We start from the raw sequence: 19,961 nt of genomic DNA, 5'->3' as shown, positions 1-19,961 counted from the left end.
TTAACAATTTTGAGATAACCATTTTGTTCAGCATCGTTGAAAGGTCGAATAACTCTGCATCTGGGGATGACATGACCCCCCACAGCCCTTGGGATAAGAACTGTAAGTTATGCAAGCTGTCCATTGTTAAAATATAGGATTTGTTACTGGGAAAAAAGGGCATGTTTTATCCTGGGTCTCCAAAGAGACAAAAGGTATTCAGGTGAAGCTTTCAGGGAATGTTGTGGGAGATGTTGAGCTAAATCAAAACACATTATGTGCATGTGTGTTGTCAAAACAGCGCATCAGCAATATTTTGGGAACAACTTGGACTATTAAGTTGAAAACTTTTGGGGCATATTGAGAGGGATGTTGAACTAAATAAAAGCCACTTTGTGCATACTACTACTACTACTGTAAAGACCAAGGATATTATTGTGAAACTTTAAGATAGTGCTGAGGGTGATGTTGAACTAAATCAAAATCCACTAGGTGCATGCAGGTTGCTGAAAAGGCGAATCAGAAATATCTCGTAAACGGCTTAGAGTATTAAGCTGAAATTTCCAGATCATGTTGAGGAGGATGTTGAACTAGCCAAAAGGCACCATGAGTATACCACTACCACTGCTACTACTACTACTACTAGCAACACTAATACTGCTATTACTAAGGCTAATGGTAGTAAGGTGGAACTTTCAGAGAATGTTGAGCAGGATTTTGAACTAAATCAAGCATACAGATTGTCACAACGAGGTATCAGCAGTATCTCAGGAATGGCCAAGTGTATGAAGCTGCAACTTTTAGGACATGTTGAGGGGGATTTTGAACTAGCCAAAAGGCACTATGTGCATATTACTACTACTGTAACTACTATTACCAATGCTACTACTACAACTACTCCTAAGGCTAAGGATGTTAAGGTGAAAATCTTAGGGAATGTTGAGGAGGATGTTGAACTAAATCAAACGCAACATGAGTGTGTGAGTTGTCAGAAGGCCGTATCAGCAATATCTCAGACTTTCAACCTTTCAGACCATGTTGAGGGGGATGTTGAACTAACCAAAAAGCACTACGTCTATATTACTATTACTACTACTACTACTGCTACTACAACTACTAAGACCAAGGTTATAAGGGTGAAACTTTCAGGGAATATCAAGGAGGATATTGAACTGAATAACGACACAGTAAGTGCATACAGGTTGTCAAAAAGGTGTAACAGCGATATTTCAAGAACATCTTAGTGTATTAAGTTGAAACTTTCAGGGCATGTTGAGAAGAATTTCGAACTAACCAAAATGCACTACATGCATGCTATTACTACTAGTACAACTACTACTGCTATTGTTATTTATAAGGCTAAGGGTATTCATGTGAAACTTTCAGGGGATTCCAAACCGAAACACTCTTTGTGAATGCAGGTTGTCAAAAGGTCGTATCAGCAATAGCTCAGGAAAGTCTTAGAGCATTAAGATGAGACCTTAAAGTCATGTTGAGGGGGAAGTTGAACTAACCAAAAGGCACTATGCTCATAATACTGCTACTACTAAGGCTTGGGTTATAATAGTGGAAGTTTCAGGAAATGTTGAGGGAGACGATGAACTAAATCAAAACATTATGTGCATGCAGGTTGTCAAAATGGCTTATCAGCAATACCTCAGGGAAAGCTTAGGGCAATAAGTTGAAACTTTCAGGGCATGTTGAGAGGGATGTTGAAGTAACCAAAAGACACAATATGAATACTACTATTACTACAACTCCTACTACTGAAACTACTCCTGCTTCTACTACTACTACTACAACGACTGCGACTGATCATGACTACAACTACTTGTGACTGCGACTCCGAACACTTACGATTGTGCCTAAGACTACTAGCAATTGCAACAACTTGCGATTGTGACAACCTGCGATTACAACTACTTGCGACTGAGACTACTGCAACTACTTACGACCAAGACTATGACTAATTGCGACTGGAATTATTTGTGACTAAATCCTACAACTACAACTGTGATTGCAAATACTGGCGACTGCTACTCATTGTGGCTGTGACAACATGCAACTGCGAGCACTTGTGACGGTGACTACTTGTGATTTTAACTGCTAATGACTGCTACTGCGATTACCTCTGCCTTGACTGTAATTAGTTGCGAGTCTGAACCCGAATAATTGCTGCAACTGCGACTGCAACTACTTGTGATTGCGACTGTGACTACTTCCGACTGCAGCTATTTAAGACCCCGTTTACTTATGATTGCAACTTCCTGCGACTGCGTCTTTTTGCAACTATGACTAATCGCAAATAGGACCTCGCAAATCCCGCAAATGAGCAAAATACGACCTCGCAAATGCTACTACTAATGATTGTGACTACTTACAACTTCCACAGTTACTACCCCTGCCTGTGACTGCAATTAGTTGCAAGTGTGAATTCGTCTACTTGATGCAACTCTGGCTGCAACTACTATTGATTGCCATTACTTGCGATTGCAACTACTTGCGACTGCAACTATTGAAGACGCCGACTACTTGTGACTGTGATTGCAATTTCCTGTGACTGCGACTATTTGTAATTGCGACTACTCACAAATACGACCTCGACAACTTACAACTGCGACTGTGCCTAATTTCGACTCCTACAACTTGCGACTGCGACTAATTTCGACTCCTACAACTTGCGACTACGACTGTGACTATTTGCAACTGCGACTACATACACATACAACACTTACGACTGTGACTGCGACTGTGAAGTGCAACTGCTTGGGACTGCGACTACTTTGAGACTATTACTACTTCCACTCCTGCTACGATTGCGACTGTGACTGCTACTTCTACTGCTACGAATTCTGGCACTGCTACTACAATGTCTACAGATACAACTATTGAACTAAATCGAAAGAGTTTAAAAGTATCCAGGTTGTCAAAATGGTACATAGGCTAGTCGCAGTAGCTCAGTAACAGTATAGGATATTAAGTAAAGACTTCCAGAGGAAATTTAAATGGGATGTAAAACTAAATAAAAAGACGCTATGTGTATTCAGATTGTCAAAAGGGCGTCTGTGATATTTCTCAAACAGCTAAGGGTATTACTTTGGAACTTTCAGTGCAAGTTGTTGGGGATGCTTTTCTAAATCAAAAGACAATACGTGCATCCAAGTTTGTCAAAGGGCGTATCTGCGATATCTAGTGAACGGTTAAGTTGGTTAAGTTAAAACTCACAGGGCATGTTGAGGGGGATTTTTAACTAAATCAAAAGGAACTATGTGCATCCAGGTTGTCAAATCGGCGTTTCTGTAACACCTTGGGAATTTCTAAGGAAATTATGTTGAAACTTCTAGGGTATGTTGAACTGAATCAAGGGACAATATGTGCATCCAGTTGGGAGTCAGTAATATGGCAGCAATGGCTAAGGGTATTTAGTTAAGACTTTCAGGACATTTTGAGGGGGATGTTGAACTAAATCAAAAGACACTGTACATTCAAGGTTGTCAAAAGGGTTTATCTGCGATATCTCAGGAACGCGTAAGAGAATCCAGTCAAAATTTTAGGGCATGTTGAGGGGGATAATCAATTAACATTTGCCTATACTTAAGTTGTAACATAAAAGGTGGTCAGGATCGCTTCAACTGCATAGAAGTAAAAAAAAATTAAGTAGATTTTCAATCCATTTTTTTGAAGTGTTCTACCGTGCCCACCCATTCGAAGTTCTATAGTACAGTTATTATCAAGATTTGTAGCAAAATTTTGTCCGATACATAAATAGCATGACAAAATCTTGATTGTTAAGAAGAAAAATCCAAAAATAGTTTTACAAATATTCCTTCTATTAACCAATAGACAATATATCAACTAAAAATGAATAGAAATTAAACGAAAAAACCCTTTCCGTAAAAAAAGGGTTTCAAAAAAGTAAAGAGCTCGGCAACTGGAAATAATATAAAAGATCAATTCTAGTGTAAAACAAACATAAATCACTATCAATAAAGAAGTAAAACTCAAAACGAACAGAAATTACAATAAATAATCAAGTTAGAGAAACTACCACAAACAGAAGTAGGGCTAACCCCCCTTACGCCTTGCAAAGACCAGAACGTCATTTGCATTTATCTGAAAACAAAATGCATTTCAAACATTTCTTTATATATATAAAAAGTCGCTCAAACTTTCAGGATTGAGTCTCAATAATCTATCAATCTGTATTTCATTTGTCAGTAATCTTGGTTAATAAGATAATTTGCTGTCGTTTTGTTCATGTTACGACACAAAAACTCACAGCTCAAAATAATTTAAGATGAAATAAGTGAAGATGCAAAAATAAATTGCCTTATTCCAGAGAAATTGCCAACAGATTGTTCTAGGTACACCGCTGACTGACTGTATTTCAAACAGAAGGCTGTACGAAAAGTGCGGCTCAATCTTGCTTTCTAGGGCTATAATGAAAGAAAGGTTGAGATGGCTTGGGCGCTTTCTGCGGATGAAGTATGACAGATTGCCAAAGATTGTCCTTTTAAGCCAACCGTCAAGGGCTAAACGGAAAGCATGTCGTTTGTGGTTGGGGTGGGAGGATGTCATAATGAAAGATTAAAGGGGAATGGGAACTTCCTGGGAGGGTGTAAAGAGAAAGGCTTTGAATAGATTGGGATGGAGGAGCGTGCGTAGCTGTTTTGGCCTCAGGCGGCTTGGTGCTGCGGTGGGTTGTTAGTAGTAATAGTAGTAGTAGCTCAAAATAAGGAATGTTTCTAGTAATGCACTCATTTCACTAGATCCCCATGGAAGTGTCGAAGCATAAACCTCACTACGACTATTAGAGCCTACGAAGCGATTGTCAGAAGGACTCTCCTACACGAGTGTGAAACGTGGGTTCAAAGATCGAAGTAGCAGAAATCAATTTGTCTATGATCACGATTGCCTCCGTCACATCCCATTCGTCCAACACCATGAACGAGTATCCAATAAGTAGACATGACAGCACTTTAAAAAAGAGTTCCCACTCTCGGAAATTGTAAAGACACGACAGCTCGCGTGGGTGGACCATTGTCTAAGGCGTGAAGATCACCGATGTATGCCAAAGTCAGCTATTAAAGCAGATCCGCTTGAAAATTGGAACCGTTACCGTAGAGGCCAAAAGAAAGACTGGTGGTCAATGATAAGAAAAGACGTAAAACCGCTTGGAGGTTTGCACCTCTTCAGTTGGCTCTGGGACAAAGAATGGATATACCATGTCAATTCCGTTGCACATGACCGTGCATCATGGGAGACTTCTGTTGGGGAAATTATGGACGCCAGGAGAGGCGGAGCAGCGTCTAGTTTCCGTCAAAATTAACTAAACTCCTGTTTGAGGTAGTTTCTGTTCTTGTTACTTATTGTAATTTCTACTTATTTTGGATTTCACTTCTTCATTGATAGTGATTTATGCTCATTTTAACCCCGAATTAATATTTGATTTGATTTTTGCTCGTCTTAGGTTTAATGCAGCTCTTTACTTTTGTTTGAAAAACTTCTTTTGTGAAAAATTTTTTTTCTAAATTAATCCCAATACTTAAAAACCCAAACAAATATAAACTTGAACAGGCTCAAGGTCATTTAAAAAACAGCTGGTAATAGTAGATAGTAGATGTTTTAGACTATCAGTCACACTCCATCTTCAGTAAAAATAAAATCTTCAGTAAGGAAATAAAAAGAAGAGAGCAATTCAAAAGATAAAACTTAACTTTTAAAATATGAATAAACAACGAAACTCAGGTCTTTACAATATTCAATCTTATTTCAATGTTTCACAAATGCTTAAGTATACCTTGAAGTAAAAACAAGGGGAACCTAATTTTAGCCTCCACTAATCTCACCTAAATATCTTTTTTTCATATCTTTAACCGCAACTGAGACTCATACGCACCTGTACATGCGTACCATTCACTAGTAGAAAAAAAGAAAAATAGTTGCATAAAACTGTTTCCCTATTTATGTAGGAATGGGTCAATTCAGCCTTCTACCGTGGTAAAAATTTAAAGTACAAAGCAAACGCATTCCTGTATGTACTTGTCTCCCAAAGATACAGAAAGAACACACAAATTCAGAGACATTTTGTTCTCTAATAGCTGAAAGAGGACTTTACCTCAGTTTCAATGTAAGCATCCCTCTGGACATAGTACATAGGAGGCCGGAAGTGGGGTGGCCGTCCTGGTGCTGCCTGGCTTTCGTGGCAGTCCGGAGGTAGTGGTACCCTTCCTTCTTCAATATAGCAGGCCTTCATTCTTCCAATAATAGCAGGGGCCATAATCAGGTCCAAATGCAATAAAAATGACTGCTTCTCTAAAAAGATACCATAATTAAGTATGAAACAGACAAAAATAATTATTATTTTTGTTATACTGAACTTTAGAGTGGTTTAGAGATTTTAATCAAATTCAAAATTATTTTTGAATTAAAAACAAGTTGTCATCAAGCCATGGCTAACTGAAGATAAAGCCAAGACAGATAGTCTGAGCGAGAGGCAAAGCTGGCATAAGCGTTTTCCAGGATTGTATACAAGTAATATCATTTTCACTTGTTGATAAATAGTCTATATTCCATCCATCCTAGGACAGAACTAAAGGCAGATAGCCATAGAACTAAGGGATGATTGAGATTTTTGGGTTGACTCATGACGGACAATGTCCACTGGTCTTGTACGCAAAGCGGGGGACTAGTCTAAGCCATTAGCCAAAATAATCCAAAATTAATTGTTCCATACCTAGATTAAAGACTTTCTCTTCCACGAGCTAATTTGGATTTAGGTTTGATTATTCAAAAAACAACCCCTGTATAACCAGTTGATGGGAGATGGCAGTGACTCAGATGAATTTTACTTACAGCTGAAGGAACGAATAGACAGGGTTCCAAGTAGAAATATGGTATTTTCATTAGAAGATTGTAATGCCCAGGTTGGTAGAAATAGGGATAGATGGTATCCTAGCCTGGGTAAACTTGGTGTAGGAAAAGAACACAGTAATGGTTTCAGACAGTTGCAATTTTGTAGGTATAACAATCTAGTTATAACCAATACAGTATTTGCCCTTAAAAAGACCCATAAGTTAACATGGTTTTAACATGACTGTAAGACAGATAACCTTATTGATTATGTTATTGAAAACTGATGACTGGATAGATTGATACAAGATACTAGGGTATACAGGTTTCTGTTATTGATGTTAAAAGTAAAGATTACCATCTAGTAGTGTCTAGGGTTAATTTAAAGCTGAAATTTAGGAAGGGTACTTACCTTCCAGGAATTCATGACGGTGGCAGACTCCAGGATGAGAATTCGAGAGAAACTTTCCAGGAACAGTTGGATACTAAAGTGGAGATTTTAAAATTTGACAATGTAGAAGATGGATAGAATTATTTTAGGAAAATAGTTTGTGAAGTTGCTGATGGTGTTTTAGAGAAGGAAGTTATAAACGCAGCTAGGAATATTAGTAAATATGCTTTATGTTTAATAGAGAGGAGGAGGGGTTTGTACAAGAGTTATTTTAATGACAGATCATATGAAAATAGGGAGGAATGTAAAGAAAGTAGAGAAAGCATTAAAATGTGAATTAAGGAGGTGTGAAGTGGAGGCCATGGATAAATTTGCTGAAGAGCTGAAAGATGCAGCCAGGCAGCATAATAGCAAATTATTTTACTGGTATGTTAATGAATTCAGAGGGACCCAGTTAAAGATAGGAACAGGGTCATAATTACTGAGAAAAAAAGAGTTAGAGAGAGATGGGCAGAATATTTTGATAATGTACTACATTGTGATAGAGTTAGAGGAATGTAGAAAAGAATGAAAAAAGTTTGTGATGCATTGAATGTGAAAAAAGATTTATTTTGTAAGGAAGAATTAGTGACAGTACTAAAATCATTAAAAAATAATAAGGCCCCGAGTGCTAATAGTGCAGTAAATGTTTTTTTTATGGTGGTTGGGAGGTTAGAAGTAAGTTACTGAAGATTATGAATATTTTTTTTGAAAAAGGGGAAGTACCTAGCAATTTTAGGAATACTCCAATTAAACCCTTCCATAAGAAAGGTGATAAGAGTGACTGTGGTTATTATAGAGACATTAGTCTGGTTTCTGTGGAAAGCAAATTACTAAGCATGATGATACTTTTTAGACTTACAGATGCTGCAGATGAAGTTTTAAAAGAAGAACAGTGTAGTTTTAGGAAGGAGAGAGAATGTGTCAACAAAATTTTCACTCTTGGATTAATAACTGAGAAGTGCCTCAGTCATCAAACACCTTTAGTCTTCAGTTTTAAAGAGTATGAGCAAGCATTTGATTCAGCTGACAGAAGAGCTTTAGCATAGGTCATATCCTGGTATTGTATTAAATAAATAAAAAAACAAGTTTTTTCAAATAAAAGTAAGGAGCAACAACAAACAGAAATTAATATGTATATGAGGAAGGCTGCCTGCTCCTAAATACCTCAGTCATTTAGCTAAAGATTAATTTTAGAACATTTAAAAAAGCTTATTATTCTATCTAAATGGCTCTTGTGTTTCAAGATTCGTTCTTAAAGAATTGGAACAAAAGTCGAACTTTAAAGCGGCGTTCACAAGCGTGTCTAGCTAGAATCCCATGTCTAGACACGTGTCTAGCCAGAATTCAATGTCTAGGCAACAACCGTTCACAAGTAAAATTCGGCGCTTATCTAGACACGCTAGACAAGACGCTTGGCTAGACATTGAGTTCTAGACTCTAGAACTCAATGTCTAGGATTTTTGATTACAGCCAATCAGAACGTGTCAAGTGCCACTTTTTCATCATTTATGTTTACATTTTTAAACTAAAATCTAATTTTTGTTTTTTCCTTAATTATTTTTTTCATTTTAGGCAAATATGCAACATCAGGCATAATAGTGAAGCACACTAAGGCAATTGTTTCACTTATCTCATCTATTATCTTGTGATGGTAAAAATAGGGATTACAATTTTGAAAGTTTTGCCCGAATAAGCTCTCTTGATTGGCTAGAAATGACAATTTGAAACTAAATTTGTAGTTTTAGCTAAGCACCGAATTTTACTTGTGAACGGTCGTTGCCTAGACATTAAATTCTGGCTAGACACGTGTCTAGACATGGGATTCTAGCTAGACACGCTTGTGAACGTCACTTAATGTAAAGAGCAAGGTATTGAGGAGAGGGGCAGCCCCCCTCATATGTGGAATAATTTATGTTCGTATTCAGTTTTAATGTTGCTCTTTACTTTCAGCTGAAAAACCTATTTGTTTTTTTTTAATTTAATTTCTGATCGTTTTTAAATAATGCCGGGAATCAGGCTCTCCCTCCATGGAAAATTCCTTCTCCCCACAGAAAGTTATTCCTACGTGAATTCCCCCCCCCACCATGAAAATTCTTCCCAGGCAACTCCATTTTAGCTGAAAATTCACCCCGAAAAATTTCTAGTGGGCAGTTTGGGGTGAAAAATTTTCTTAATGCACTTTCATTTGGAAAGATTGTTTTGAAAATCATGCTGGAAATCCCCTCCTCCATGAAAAAGCTTTCTTGCAAATACCCCGCCCCTTAGTAGAAAGTTGCTCCCGCAGAAAATTCCCTTTTGAGAATTTATTCTGTGGAAAACTCCCCTTCCCCATGGAAAGATGGTCTAGACAGCTACAACCCAGTAAAAATTTCCACAATTCAGTTAACATTTCCATATGCAAAATTGAGTAGGCAAAGAGAAACTAAGACTAATAAAAAGAAAGTTGTAAAGGAATTCTGGCGATTTCCCCTGGAAAGCCCCCCCCCCCCCCAAAAAAAAAAAAACTTTCGTTCCATCAAAAATTCTCCCCTTTTAAAATCTCCCCAGCATAAAACTCACCCAGCCCCCACCCAAAAAATGTATGCATGCTTCCCAGTAACAAACACTATATGTGAACAATGAATGGGGAGATTTTATAACTTAGACCTTTCTCCAGGGGCTGTGGAGGGGGGTCATGTTATCACCAAATGTATAATTGTTGGGCCTTTCAACTATGCTGAACACAATCGCTACCTGAGAATTTTGATTGGACAACTTTCAGGAAAATATGGGGTGGGAGGGGGGCTAGTTGCCCTGTAATCTTTTTGGTCACTTAAAAAGGGCACTAGGACTGTTAATTTCTGTCTGAATGAGCCCTTTCCTGATATTCTAGGACTATTGGTTCGAGGCAATCACCCCTAGGAAAAAAAACAAAAAAACAATGACAAACAAACAAATGAAAACACACCCATGATCAAAAAAATAAAATACAAATACAAATTCCACATTTTTGCAGATTGGAGCTTGAAACTTCTATAAGAGGGTTCTCAGATATGCTTAATCTGATGATGTGATTTTCATTAAGATCCCTTGGCCTTTAGAGGATGTTTCCCCTCTTTTTGAAAATCAGGCAAATTTTCTCAGGTTCATAGCTTTTGACGGGTAACACTAAACTTAGTGAATCTTACATATTTGGAATCATCATAATAAGCTAATTCGTTTGATATATCTATTGATACCAAAATTTCGTTTTTTAGAGTTTTGGTTATTACTGAGAAATATTGCTCCTTACTTACACAGTTTGTTACTACAAACTGTTTGATACCAGATAGATTAAATAAAAAAAAACAAGTTTTTTTTTAACTGAAAGTAAGGAACGACGATGAAACCTAAAACGAACAGAAATTATTCCGTATATGATGAAAGGGGCTGTCCCCTCCTCAACGCCTCGCGCTTTACGCTAAAGTTTTTCATTGTTTAAAAAAAATAGAGTTGTGATAAAGTAAAACTTTAGCGTAAAGAGCAAGGCCTTGAGGAGGGGACAGCCCCTTTCATATACGGAATAATTTCTGTTCGTTTTAAGTTTCAACGTCGTTCCTTACTTTCAGTAAAAAAAAATTTTTTTAAATGAGCGTGGTCTCCCACGCTCCATTTTTTTGGTCACTTAAAAAGGGCACTAGAACTTTTAGTTTCCGTTCCAATGAGCCCTGCCACGATATTTTAGAACCACTGGGTCGATACGATCACCCCTGGGAAAAAAACAAACAAACAAATAAACACACATCCCTGATCTTTCTTCTGGCAAAAAATGCAAAATTCCACATTTTTGTAGATAGGAGCTTGAAACCTCTACATTAGGGGTTTTTTATACGCTGAATATGATGGTGAGATTTTCATTAAGGTTATATAACTTTTAGGGGGTCTTTCCCCCTTTTTGCGAAAATCAGCCAAATTTTCTCAGGCGCATAACTAAACTTGATGAAACTTATATATTTGAAATCAGCATTAAAATCTGATTCTTTTGATGTATTCTTTTAATTTGATATTGGTATCAAAATTCCGTTTTCTAGAGTTTTGGTTACCATTGAGCTGGGTCGCTCCTTACTTACAGTTCGTTACCACAAACTGTTTGATACATTAAAGTGATTTGTTCTATGTAGAAGAACAACATTGCTGCAGTTAAGGTAGGAAATGAGAGGGATTTTCATAATCCCCCTCCTACAGGCCATGGAGCCTTTGTGGGGACTTATAGATTGTTTAATTATTTTACTCTTATGTGGAAAATAAATCTATCTATCTAACTCTTTTCACATTCAATCAGGTGTTAAGTAGGGTTGCATTTTATTCCAATTTATATGGATCATTTTGATGGTCTTTGTCCTAAGGAGTAAAGCAAAGGCAATGGGAGAACACAGAATCAAATGGGGAATTAAAACTCTCCAAAAATTAGGTTATACTGATTATTTAAGTATCTTAGATAAAATTTTTAGCAAGATGAATGGAATTTTAGAGGTTTTGCAAGTTCAGGGTGCAAGAATAGGATTGGAAATTAATGCTGAGAAGAATAAGTTGTTAAGACTAGGAATAAGTGAAGGCAAAGATGTGATGTTGGGTAATGGGAAGATTGATCAAATTGTAGCATTTCAGTTTCTAGGAGTATACCTGGATCCAAGACTGACTCAGCAAAATCAAATCAACTGGTACAAAATTCATGTGTACAAAGCTTAGGCTACTCATCCTTAAGCACTTGGCAGCGTCAAAGTGGGCCAATTCCCAAGAAATAGTCTTTGATTTTTACAAGATATTTATTTGTTCTAAGATTGAGCATACCATTAAATCATATGGAGAATGCAGTAAGACTAATCTGGCCAATTAGAAACAATTCAAAATATGGCGAGCAAAATTGCCCTCAGGCTTCATGCTCAATGCTCCTCAAACAAAGTGACACACTTAACTGGTCTGCCCTCTATTTTAGAAAGACAGAATATCCTGATTACTAAAAATTACAGCAAAATACAAGCAACAGGACACAATCATGATATTTTTAAGCTCACTTTTACCAAAGATCGTCTCTCCCACAGTTTGACATCCATGAGGTCATGGAGAACATTTAATAAACTTGTTACATCTTGGAAACTTGATGTACCCTGTTTTAGTTATTTTCATGTCCCTCCAGGATGGCAAATGTTACCTCCAAGTGTTTTACTAGAGTTGATACCCATGCAAAAGACAAATTACCTGAATTCTAAATTCAGGAAATTTTTCAGGGGATTAATTTTAAAAGCTTCTTCCACAAAATAAGTTTTTCAAAATAGTAAAGGGCTTCATTAAGACAAATGACTGTAGGTTGTCAGTTTAATTTACATATACTGATATTTACCCCTTAAATTTTTAATGATTTGTATTTGTTAAAGTAAAAAAGTGAAAACATTCAGAACATACTTTTCAAACATTCAATCCCCTAATCCTACTTCCTGGATACGGTCTTGCTATCATTAATATATTTTTTTATGTTAATCCTAAAATGATCAATAACGTTCAAGAAAAACTCGGAGATCCAACATAACATTTTATTGGTGACATGTGTAGAATTTAGATATTGCCTATGCAACAAGTCTTATCAAAAAGTATGCGGTGACGAACTATAAGTAAGGAGCTAGCCAGCTCAATACTAACAGAATCTCTAAAAATGGAATTTTGATACCAATTATATCAAATGAATTTTATTTTTATGCTGATTTCAAATATATAAGTTTTATTAAATTTAGTTTTACCCATCAAAGGTTAGGAGCATGAGAAATTTTGCCTTATTTTCAAAAAAAGGTGGAAGCCCCTTAAAAGTCATAGAATCTTAAAAAAAATCACACCATCAGATTAAGCATATAAAAGAACTCTACTACAGAGGTTTCAAGCTCCTCTCTGCAAAAATGTGGAATTTTGTATTTTTGCCAGAAGAAAGATCATGGAGGCATGTTTATTAGCTGTTTTTTTTTCCCTGGGGTGATTGTATTGACCAAGTGGTCCTAGAATATTGGGAGAGGGCTCATTCGAACCAATATTAAAAGTTCTGCTCATCAGAGCACTACAGCCTTATTTACATAGAACCCTTTCCAGGTCCAATTTTTGACTAAGGTAACCTTGTTTACTGATGATATGAGTCAGAAATTAGAAATTAGTTCACAGCAAAGCGAAAAATGAAAGCTAACCAAAAACAGTGTATTTTTACCCCACTTTAAAATGGTGGCTAGTGTTTGAATCACAGAGGCTTGTTTATTTGCTGTTTTTTCCCAGGAGTGATTGTATTGACCCAATGGTCCTAGAATCTCAGGAGAGGGCTCATTCAAATGGATATTAAAAGTTCTTGTGCCCTTTTTAAGTGACCAAAAAGATTGGAGAGCAACTGGACCCCCTCCCATGCTCATTTTCCCCCAAAATTATCTTATCAAATTTTTAGATAGTCTTTTTGTTCAGTATAGTTAAAAGATCAAACAACTATGTCTTTCAAGGCCGTACCCAGAGGGGGGGATTGACCCCCCCCCCGAAATATTTGTTTGACTTTAAAAACGCAACAAAAATGGATTAAAACAAATTTTGTATGCTTTTTTTTGTAACCCCCCCCCCAAAAAAAAATATTCTTTGAGTAAAACCCCCACGAAAAAAAATCCTGGGTACGGCCTTGATATCTTTAGCTGTAAAATGACTCCCCACAGTCCATGGGGAGAGGCCAGGAAGTTATGAAATTTGTCCATTGTTTACATGTAGTACTTGTTATTGGGAAGTATGCACATTTTGTTTTGGGGGGAGGGGGCTGTTCTTGGGATAGATTCCTATGAGTAGAATGTTCCATGGGGAGGGAATTTCTAGAGTGTGAATATTCTAGGGGAAATGTTACACTGGGGACAAGGCCATACCCAGGATTTGTTTTCTTTGCTTTCTGGGAAATAATTTTCACGGAAGGGGGCTTTTCTGGAGTGATCAAGAAACCAATTAGAGATTAAAGTCTTATTGAAATGAAAGGATACAAAGGAGAATTTCTTAGGCTGAATTGTCTGCAAGTAATTTTACAGAGAGGGGGAATTCTCAGCGAAAATGGAACTGGCTGGAGGGAATTTGACAGGGAGAGGGTGCACTTTACAATGGATAAAATTTCCACAGATAAGTTTTTTATGAGGGGGGGGGTTCTATTTCGTAGAGGGTCAGCCAGATCCACTGGTATTATTTGAAAAACAAACAGAAATTATTCCATACATGAAGGGTTGCCTCTCCTCAATACCTTGTCCTTTATGCTAAAGTTCAACTGTTTACTAAAATTGAAACACAGGGGCCATTTGATTACAATAGGAAGCTTTTTAAAAGTGTTAACAGCTTTAGTGTAAAGAGAAAGGCATTAAGGGAGAGGCCATCATATACAGAATAAATCTGCCAAAATTAATATGCAGTTTTTTTTCATGCATGGTGAGCCAAATTTGAGCCTGCATTAGTTGAAAAACATTCAGAAATTAAATTTAAAAAAAAGAGTTTTTTTTACTGAAAGTAAGGAACAACATTAAAACTTAAAATGAACAGAAATCATTCTGGATATGAAAAGGATTGTCCCCTCCTCAATGCCTTGCTCCTTATGCTTAAGTTTTTATTGTTTTAAAAAGTAGATTTGCTACACGGAGCCAAAATTTAGTGTAAAGAGAGAGGTGTTGAGGAGGGGGCAGCCCCTTTCATATACAGAATAATTTCTGTTGTTTTAAGTTATAATGTCACTCATTACTTTCAGTAAAAAAACTTAAAAAAAAAATTAATTCTATAGATTAAAACTTAACTTTCTGGTAAAACTTAACTTAATCATTTGGGTTGGGAGAAGAGTAGGCCTAGTAAAATTTGTCCATGTTATTCTTGTGTGTTATTCCATGTTATGACACTGGCTTTTTGTTGCAAAAGCACCGTAATTCTGTATTTAGCTCATTAGAAGAAAATTCCTTTTTGTGTAAAATTGTTGGTTTCTTTGAAAACACTGTCAAATTTATAAATCACAACAAAAACGGATACATGCTTAACCTTGTTTCTGTAATGACAGGTTGTAACTTACCTTCAATATTTATTTGCATTGCCACTTACCCACATTTTTGTTTTTATTTCCAATTAGCTTGAATAGCCTAAGTTATTTTTGTACAAATTTTCAAAAACATCTTTCACCAAGAAGGTGGATAAAAGGTGGGGGTGTTGTTACTACACTTGCATAGCATCATGCAGTAGTAAAATAGGGGTAGTTTGAAAACCTGTCTCTGTTTTTTCTGAATGCCAAAGTGGTACTTTCCAAAAAGAGGTCTTATACCCTATATTTAGAAAGAGCATAAAATAAGGCATTGAGTGGTATGTTTACTTTATTCATAAGTCAATAATATGAACAACAAAAAATTTACTGTTATAGATAGTACATAAGTACCTATATTTCTTATGCATTCTACCACCCATCCATTGCTTTTTTTTGTTTTGGTTTTTGTCATAGTCGATTCCATTTACAGGTATAGGGCTATCAGTTGAAACAAGAGAGATGTATTGACAGAATGGGGAAAATTCTACTTTAGTTACTTTTGGCTATCTTGATATGCTGTTGGGTGATGAATATGAAAATGTCAAGGATGGGTATATGGGGTAAGTTATGCCCCAGTAAAGTATTTTAAAATACCTCCTTCCACTCCTCCCCCTCCCCTCTATATAATACACATTATTGCATATTGCGAGTTATTTTGGCTCACATTTCGTCCTATATTAATATCACAATTATAATCACCCCCCAAAAAAAATCCCCCCAAATCCCCCCTCCCAAAAAAAAACAAAATGTTTGTCTGACTTGTAAAAATGTAACAAAAATGTAGGCAAACAAATTTTGGTGTTTATGCATCATGCAGGTATACTGTACAGGGCTTCCACTCTCAAAAACTAAAATTCAGTGACAAGTCTTAAAAATTCGGGGAGTTTTCGGGGACATGTCTTCAAGATTTGGGGATTTTTCAGGGGAAAACAAAATGGAATTTCGTTGCGAAAATTTGGGAGCCAAAATTGGTTTTAGCTTCATTTTCAGGCTCAAGTACGGCTTGTATCTGCATAGTAAATCAATCCTTTTACAAAAGAGCCCAGGATTGTCAGATGCCAGAGCCCGGGATTGAAACCCATAGCTGAAAACACTTATTGCTGATATTGCACCAAAAACTTCAAAATTGTTTAAAAAAAAAAGAAGAAAAATAGTGAACACATGTGAACTGTAAATACCAGTAGAAATTTTTTATTAAGTCATTAATCTCAGAAATTCATTAATAATATTTAAAAACAAAAACAAATATTGTTTGCGGTTTCTAGATAAGTAAATTATATAGACAAATTCAACCTATAAGTACAGGGTAATATTAAAACTTAAAACAAACAAAAACTAAACTAAACAAGTAAATTTAAACTTAAATTAAAAAGGGAATTTTGATGACAATTGAGACATTATTGGTTTTTCATGCTACTTCTAAGGACTTAGGTGTTTACCCCCCCCCCCCAAAAAAAAATCCTTCCACAGAGAAAAACGGAAAATCCCCCCCCCCACACACAAAAATTTACCCCACAGAAAATGCTCCTCTGCCGAAATTACTCCCCACAGAATGTACCCCCGGGAAAAATACCTTCGGAAAATACCCACCCCCGTGCGGGAAATACCCCCTCTGAAGATACATTTTTTTTCATTGTTTGTTTCTACTATGCTTTTCTTTCTTTAGGTTACCTCATAATTAATATATAGTAACCGATCAACCCCCTACCCTCCCACCAACCCTGTGACCATCCATATTCCAAATATAATACTTATTGCAGTCTCATTTTTATATCAGCCCATTGCCTGGACATGATCACTGTAGGCTACAAATCATAATAAAATTTACTAGGCTAATTCTTTTACTTTGCACTAACATTATTTGGCCTTCTTAACCAACTGTTCGTGATACATAAGTCCGAAAATATTTAAACCTTGACAAGAAAACAATATGAGCCTAATAACCAAATGTTTACTTTAAGCAGCATTGTAAATTTTCTTATGAATAATATATTTGGGGTTACTTCTGTTTGAATCCTCTATTCCCCGACCTTTTACATAGTCTGTAGCTAAATTTTGCCTCATTAGGAGGGGGAGGGAGTTATGCATTTTTATGGTAAGAAGATTGTAGTTAAGGATAGTTCTTAGGAAGAAATAAATAATACCACATTTTCTTTAAAAAAATATTTTTCTCCGAATTAGCCTTCATACAGGGCTATTAATTGTTTAAGCATTAGAAGTTGTAAATTTACGTGGCTATCCCGAATTTGAGCAGAAAATATTTTCCGTAAAATTGCCTTTCCCTAGCTAACTGGTTTGCAAAACCGTAAAAAGCATATTTTTATGCTATTTTGTTATATTTCGTTAGGCTCAACCAAACATCACTTATCGCGTGTTTCCCAGATTTTAGAACAGAACTGCCAATTTAATTTCAGAAATTATAAACACTCTGTGCTCCATTTTCTCCTCAAATTGATTTAAAACCAAGTTTTGTCAGAGACAACACACACAAAGAGACAACCCGAGAAAGGTTTTTTTTTTAGATTCTCAACTACATTGACTAAAATTTCATTCAAGATTTTGTAATTAACTAAGCGGGTTCAAGCAGTTAACAGCATTTGTCTATTTTGGAAGTAGCAAATTAAAAGTTGACACAATAGAGTAATAAGAATATTGCTTTAATGAATTGTTGGCACCAAACATTATGTTGGTCAAAACTAGCTATAAAATGGGGAGGGGGGTATATGTAGTAAAGCTTTTTAATTTAGTTAATTATTAATTTAGTAAAAATATATTAAGACGCAAATACAAAGTTTAGAAATACCACTTTTTATTAAGATAAGGAATATATCCAGCCAAGTTTTGCTTAACGGGAAATTGAGAAATCGCCACTTCTTAGCTATTGCGTTGGTTGGTTAAAGGAAGGTGTGGTTGATAAAAATGTATAAAAGATACATTTTATGGGAAGGGGCAGATTTAGACTGTTACTAACTTTATGCCGGACTGACCTCTGGTCCGTTGTTTTTAGAAATACCTTGGAATCTTGTCGGATCATTGTAAGTGTCTAAGTATTCTATTATATGTTATTGTAGTTTTCTGAGACTTGTGGTCTGCTTGGGACAGCCAGTCCCAGTAGAAAATATATTTCTGTTATTATTATATGTTAACTGAATAAAAGTATTGCATCTTAGCCAACCTCTCTACGAACTACCTTTAGCCCCTCGAACATACCCAGTTGGTACGCCTCATTAGTCCGGTCATAGCCTAAGGCACGCTACCAAAGTTTAATTACCTTAGGGCCATAGTTTATCTCCCCTATAAAGGGAGAATAAAGGCATCTACGACAACTACACCCAAATACCATAAAATACACTTCACAACATATATATTAAAGTTTTTGAGAATCTTCCATTCATTTCTTGTTTCTTTAATATATTTTTTTTTTTTGTAGAATCAGAATTAAGTTCTTGTAAATGGTTATGATACTTCTGAAAAATATTTATTATTGAATAATATATCAATGTACCCTGTACACAGGGGCATCCCGAGACTCATTTGGTTGGGGGGGATCTTTGTAAATTTTACTGAATCACTACCTGATTTATACCGTTAATTAAACTTAAGTTTGCGTTAATTAAACTTACTCCTGGTGCAAGTTTATCAGATCAACCTATTTTACACCTCTAAATTTTTTTATTTGATCAACCTATTTTGACCACCCCCACCAAAAAAAAATCCTTGATCTGCACCTGCCCACATTGAAGAAAAGGATAATCACTTTCCTCAATAATCCAATCTGAATAATTATCTTCTCTGAAAATCAAATTTAAAAACAAATTTGTAATAAACGTTTAAAAATTTAATGTTTCATTTGCAAAATGGTGATTTTACAGCCAGTAGCTATTTTGAAATTACCTTGGCCATGATTACAGCATATAGCAACAGCTGTCAAAAACCAGTTTTGTTTGCTACTGTACAGAAATAGGTAACTTGCTGGCCAGGAATAAGCAATATTGTGTCATAACTATTTACAATGAGCTGTTCCTATGTCTGATAATTAGCAGATTTGACACTTCTTAGTAAATTTAAAAATAGGTGGCGCTGAACAAGCAAAACTATTTGAATTAATAACCTACTAGTTCACAAAACAAAGAGGAATTTGATGGTAAAAAAAATTATGTTTCTAGGTGGTATAATACAGTAACTAGAGTAGTTTAAATGTCAAAAAGTTTTCAAAGTAATTAAAGTGTCTGACTAGGCCTACTGGGTGTTTTACCCTATATATGACAATTCAGGGTAGGCTATATATTTCTAAATTAGGGGGGGCAAATTTTATTTCTGATGTAAATGGGAGGTAAGTTTAAACTTTACCCCACCCCCCTAATTTAGAAATATATACCCTGAATTGGCATATATAGGGGGGGGGGTAAAATTCCATTTCAAATAGAAATGATTATTATATTTGTAATCAGCATAAAAAAAGGCATCAAGTGGTATATTAAATTTATGCGTAAGTCAATAATATGATTTGGTAGATATTTACCAAAAAGGCATTGAATGGAGCATTCACTTTATTCCTAGCTCAATAATATGATTTGGTAAAAATTTACCAATTATAGTTAACTTCAACACCTGTGTTGAGCCCCTGGAGGA

General features: G+C 36.0%; 1 protein-coding gene across 3 annotated transcripts in view; it reads right to left on the bottom strand.

The window, feature by feature from the left end:
* LOC148953990 (ferry endosomal RAB5 effector complex subunit 4-like) overlaps window positions 1-19,961 on the bottom strand; it is a 71,645-nt gene that overhangs the window by 46,279 nt on the left and 5,405 nt on the right. For all 3 annotated transcript variants that reach the window (XM_089085724.1, XM_089085722.1, XM_089085725.1), the window contains exon 2: window positions 6,098-6,294. In XM_089085724.1, coding sequence (XP_088941850.1) covers window positions 6,098-6,259 — 162 coding nt within the window. In that variant the 5' untranslated portion in view covers window positions 6,260-6,294. The remainder of the gene's footprint in view (window positions 1-6,097; window positions 6,295-19,961) is intronic.

The sequence above is a fragment of the Artemia sp. Qi Xiang Cuo genome, chromosome 3, assembly GCF_049724085.1.
Source record: "Artemia sp. Qi Xiang Cuo chromosome 3, ASM4972408v1, whole genome shotgun sequence".
Taxonomy (NCBI): Eukaryota; Metazoa; Arthropoda; class Branchiopoda; order Anostraca; family Artemiidae; genus Artemia; species Artemia sp. Qi Xiang Cuo.
Note: the sequence above shows the minus strand (reverse complement) of the source record. Positions and strands in the feature narration are given on the sequence as shown.